Source organism: Contarinia nasturtii, unplaced genomic scaffold (assembly GCF_009176525.2).
Source record: "Contarinia nasturtii isolate CC-2019 unplaced genomic scaffold, AAFC_CNas_1.1 Cnas_scaffold_905, whole genome shotgun sequence".
In the NCBI taxonomy this organism is placed as follows: domain Eukaryota; kingdom Metazoa; phylum Arthropoda; class Insecta; order Diptera; family Cecidomyiidae; genus Contarinia; species Contarinia nasturtii.
Genome location: NW_022198252.1, coordinates 354 through 5930, shown reverse-complemented (window position 1 = coordinate 5930; position 5577 = coordinate 354). Strand labels below are relative to the sequence as shown.

General features: G+C 31.5%; 1 protein-coding gene across 1 annotated transcript; it reads right to left on the bottom strand.

The window, feature by feature from the left end:
* Positions 1-908: 908 nt before the first annotated feature.
* Positions 909-2059, bottom strand: LOC116342713. Its single transcript, XM_031770428.1, has 7 exons — positions 1949-2059; positions 1849-1867; positions 1626-1788; positions 1481-1558; positions 1329-1424; positions 1184-1240; positions 909-1119 (listed from the first exon to the last, which is right to left on the bottom strand). Exons 1-7 carry the CDS (start codon positions 1988-1990, stop codon positions 987-989), a joined length of 588 nt encoding a protein of 195 aa, XP_031626288.1. The 5' UTR covers positions 1991-2059; the 3' UTR covers positions 909-986.
* Positions 2060-5577: the final 3518 nt, after the last annotated feature.

Here is a 5577-nt window from a genome sequence, read left to right as displayed (position 1 = left end):
ATAACATTATTATGATTTTATCATGATAAGTTAATAAAATCATAATAACGTTATTAGGTTCCGATCCTAATACCGATATTGGTGGGAATGCTTATTATTATTAACTTATCATAATAGTTTTTTATTACGTGCAAAACTATAGGTGTGTGCGGAAAAGTAAAAATAACATTCGGAAAGTTTGAAGAGATTTTAATCAAAATAAGGGGTACCTCCCATACAAAATATTCAATTTTTGGCTCAAAAACGAATATTTTGTATGGGAGGTACTCTTAATTTTGGTTGAAATTTCTCCAAACCCTCCGAATGTTGTTTTATTAGAAAATAGAATACTTTCAAATGTCATATACGAGTATATGAGTTCATCATAAAAGTGTGAAAAATCTTTTGCGAGTACTTCTGCTATTAAATTAAAGAATATTTCGATGCCAAGGTTTGAACGTATGTTTTGGTCCCGAACTTTATGCCACTTGAAAGGCTTGAAAAATCGAAAAAATATTATTTTGAACTTGCTTAATAAAATACGCAACTACATCCCTGAAAATTAGTGAATAATTTTTTCATTCATTTAATTTGTCAATACAATATTTTCTAATGGAAAATAATTTTGTATAATATTCATCTAACATACTTTTGTTATCATGACGTTATTATGACATACGACTTTATTTGATATAGAAACAATATTCGAATCTTGTAGAATATTCGAATTTGACTCGAATTAGTGAAATTTTCAAAATAATTTTGCTCAATGGATCTTTCTAGATATACAGAATATGGAAGCCTCTTGGTGAACTTACTTCTAATCTGTTTATGTGGTACTTTCGAAATAACAACAACAACAACAATCATTTATAGACCGATAGTACCTTTCGGCGCGTGGTAGTTTCGGTTTGAATAAAAAATACATATTTTGAATGGTCAATTACTTTATTGTATTTAATATTGAAAGTAACACATTTAAGATATTTTCAAATAAAGTGATCGTCTCATGACGATATCCTGGTTTTTTTGAAGGAGTTACTTTTTGGTGGTGATCTAACTACGCCAGTCCTCATCCAACACATAGCTGTATGCATATCGACGCAAGCTTTTTCGATCAGCACTCGTTTATTTCTCTCCCTATAATAACATGAACATGTTTCTGGTTAAAAATGTGTGAAATCAAAAAAGAACATTGCCTTACCCATTTTCATGCATTTCATGTAAAAGTTCGGCTATCGCATGGAATTCTTTCATATGCCTAAAATTAATTTGTAATTGAGAATTAATGAAATCTTTTAGATTTTATTTTGATTGAAATAAAGTTTTGTATAACATTATAAACATACTTTTTTAAATAACTTTTAGTATACAAACGCTTCTCGTATTCCTTATTAAACTCATTTATTGCTGCATTTATTGTTTCCAAAGTAGAAGAAACAGCGCTGTAAAATAACAAAGTTAGAACAAATAGTTATAGAGTTAAAATAAAAGAAAATACAATTCATCCTTTTGAGTACAATTAATAGATTGAATTCTAATGACAATGTCTGCGTAATTGCCTTCCATTCCACAGCATCTAGAATTTGATAGAAAATTTCAATATTTGAATAAAATTATGAAATGCTTATATTTATCGTTTATACTTTTGCATCCATTCAGCGGCAAAGGTATTATTAAATAAATGGTTAACATTTTCCAAGTTCCGCTGCACTTCAACCTTTTCAATCAATTCACCACTTAAATAAGGTGGCAGCATTGCTGATACATGTTCATTAACTATTTCATTTTCGGATTTGCCTTTGGTACCTAAAAGTCGACAATTAGTAATAAAATTCATGGAACATTTTAAATACTATTAGTATTTACGTCCAGCTTGTGCCAAGTCCTGATATTCCGAGAAGAAAAACAATACAATTACAGATGAAATTAGATGAAAAACAATTCGAAAGAAGAGACAAAAACTCACCATTGCCAATATTACAATGCCCAAAATAATGAATAATCTCATTTTTTTTTTATTGAACTTAAATTTTGCTTTAAAACTACTAAAGCGTTGTTTTGAAACTACTAAATATTTTCAAATGGATCCGTAATTTATACACGCGTATTTGCCATCTGGCAAAATGCAAAACATATGGAAAACTTTGTGGAATTCGTCATACGACATACAGAATTTATTTATTTTATTTATTTATTTATTCACCATCTGATCACAGACTGAATTTATCACAAAATTTGTACAATATTTTTCACAATGATACACCACCCGATCGTATACCCAGCTACCAGCCTTCTCGACTTCGGAGCAGCAGATATCGACTGTGTTCACTGTTTTAATTTCTATATAATACATAAAAGTTAAAATTTAAAAGTTAAATTTTCACCGATCAAATATCACATTTTCCAATTTGTGTCTTGATACCGATTCTAAAAAGGCTAAAATAAATGTGATACTCTCTCTATAAAAAAATCCTCTATTTATTATAATTTGGTACGCTATTTAATAAATATGATTCTCTTTTAATATAAAATTTTGATCCTCTTTTGGTTAAAAAACTGCCGCTAATACAAAAATATCAGTTTAGAGTATCAAATTTAGTAAGAATTGAGGATTGTATTCAAAAAAGAGAGTAAACAATTCTAATAAATAGATGACCATATTTATATAAGAGAGGTCCAACTTGCTCAAAAGGGAGTATATTTATTATAAACAAGAGTGCAGAATATGAGAATTTAAAGTTCCAATTTTAAAAAATGGTGTATCGATTTAAAAAAATAAATGTAAGAATCACATATCGAATCGTCAATATATATATATCGTCAGCTGGCTCAAAAAGAGAAACAAAGAAACACAAAAAATTATCTATTTTTCAAAAATTTAAATGTATAAGAAGACATTCGATTTATTCTGAAACAAATTACTGCGTCAATAATGCTTTTTTTGCCTGTGCTGGCTTCCCTCTCTTTGGTTTTTCACCAATGAGTGTTGGAATTGCAGACCTTGGTAATTTACAAATTTTGTTCCTTATAGCTAAGCCCATAACATGTTTACACATAAATTTTTTCAAAAAATGTGGACAGTCACATGATGATAGAACTTGCCACTGTGTTACTGATATGCTGACCGTCCAATAAAAACCGCTGGCCTCTATAAATTGATCGAAATCTCTGAAGTTCGTTTTTTGCAAACTTACTACACTGTCTTCAGTCAATTTCCAATCTTGACCTATGGCCTTTGATGAGGGCACATAAAACATATTTTCTGTGTCAGTGTTAATATGCTGGCGCTTTGTATCGTTGGCCCAAATGGCTGAATCTCGCCAGTCACTTATAGAAACTATGGGTTGTTGTTGTATTATTCTTTCGTCTTTTTTGTATTCAACAGATAGACTGCTTGTCATTTCAAATATAGTTTGACAAAATTGCCCAAAGGGCAGTCTTTCTCTAAAAGTGATTGTTCGTTTGATAACCCCATTGTAACCTTCAAGGTTGTTGTTTGTACTCGGCGTATAAATGGCCGCTGCTTCGTACCAGTTACAATGGGATAGCAGCCACGTATTTTCGAAATACTGAGTAAAATCTCTTTCGCGCTTCTTCCATTTCTTTATGAATAATTTGGCCAGCGTTTCAAATGTATCACTTGAATTAGATAGATGCATTTGCTTGATATCATTCAAAATTAGTTTTCTATTCTCATTGTTTTTCAACACACGCTTTTTTACATTCCGTAGTACAGTAGTTTTACAAAGGGTGAAATTTTTTTGCCCTATCAACAGTTCCAATTATTAAATACGGGAAACCCTGTCAGTTTAATTTATACGTAGCATCCACACAAATTTGTTTTTGGCCAATGAAATTTGAAAGCATTCGAGATGTAGACACGGCAAAACGGAAGTACATGTCATTAGCCTCATCGCTAGTTTCAAAATCTAGAACGAATGGCTCATCCGCATCTGCGGGAATTTTGTTGTTATCAGCACACCAGGCTATCAGTTCACCGATCGAGACGATTGAGGGTGCTGCTTTCACTTTATGCGTGCGCACAATGTAGTATATTTGTTGCACCGTTGGAACTTTTTCTCCTTCAAAAAGTGAGAATTTTTGTTGCAGTTCATTCAAATGTGCTACAATATTTTTAGCCATCATTCGCTTTTTCAAACAGTCAATGATTAAATCGATCATTTCCAATGAAAACTTATGGCTCTTATCATCTTCATTTAAATCTTCATGACTATGTGGATTGCCGTTGTTTTGTATAATAAATATATCCTTCTGATAACTTGGTTCATATATTATACGTTCTGATGCACACTGCTTTATCGCTCGTCTCTTCGCTGCACTACAACTAAATTCCATTGCCCTTCCAAGAAATCACGAGCCTCTTTCATTGTTGAATAATGCAATAGATTTTGATGAACATCGATATTATTATCTAAAATCCAAATAAATTTGTTTATTGTAAACAAAAAAATATTGACAAAATTTTACACGTATTAGGGAATGTATATATGCTTACCACTTTTTTCCAAAGTAAAAGAATCAAACATTGAATTCTAAAAATGTTTCTCTTATCAAGTTAAAGTTTCTACAAGCTAATAATAATCCGATGAAAATGCCCTAACTCTAATCAGTTCTGTACTTCTTAAATTTCTTTGGTTTTCGTCATATTTCTAAGTGAACTAGACACTTTTTTACCCAAAAGGAGATCATAAATTAAAATACAGAGGCATTTATACGCCGTCTCCAAAGCGGTTGAATATTTAAAACATCACATCTAAATTGATACGGTGGTAGCACAAAATTTTCATCTCTTTGGTAAATAAATCTCAATGTCCATATCACAAAATCTTTCTGAATTGATTCTATTCTATCTGAATGGATACGGTGATATGGTTGCCATACAATACTCGTATACTCTAATTTTGATCTGACTAGTGCACAATATAATATTTTAGCAGATTCAATTGTAAACTTATTCTTTAATGTGCGTTTGATGAAACCCATTGCCCCATGTGCACTGGCTGTAATCGTGTCGATGTGATTGACAAATGTAAGCTTGGTGTCAAATACAACTCCCAGATCCTTGTGTAAGTTGATCCGTTCATGTTGGCCATTGTTGATCGCATATTCATAATCATAGTTGACTATATTTCCGCTTTTTGAGTATGCCATAACGAAACATTTCTTCAAGTTCAAATACAGGCTTTTTTCAGTACACCATTCGAATTTACACCATACACGAATAAAAATAACTTTGAAACTGTGCATAGATAAGCGGATACACTACACAGCATCGCTGATGAGAAATTAAAGTTTCGTTCAAAGTACAATTTTATCATCTATGTCAATCTATGTCAAATCTTTTCTGACTTTTCCCAGTTTTAAACTTTGACATTTTGAACATTTTGAATGAAATGTTTTGGCCTTGAAAACCAACCACCATGAGTCCCTGTATAACATAGGCTAGTAAAAAGTCGCACAATAATGCGCCATCTGTTGACGTGGTTATTAATGTATGTAATTACAAAGACGGAATTGTTGGATGGTGTCTTAACTAAATGTTCATATCGCTTGTTTTCAACCACAACTCGCACA

Bases quoted from the DNA above. Each gene is read 5' to 3' on its own strand.
- LOC116342713 (XM_031770428.1), bottom strand. From the start codon at position 1,990: ATGAGATTATTCATTATTTTGGGCATTGTAATATTGGCAATG. The intron at 1,425-1,480 runs GTATTTTCTTTT...GTTATTTTACAG, and splicing joins TGTACTCAAAAGGATGAATT to CGCTGTTTCTTCTACTTTGG. The intron at 1,241-1,328 runs GTATGTTTATAA...AATTAATTTTAG, and splicing joins ACTAAAAGTTATTTAAAAAA to GCATATGAAAGAATTCCATG.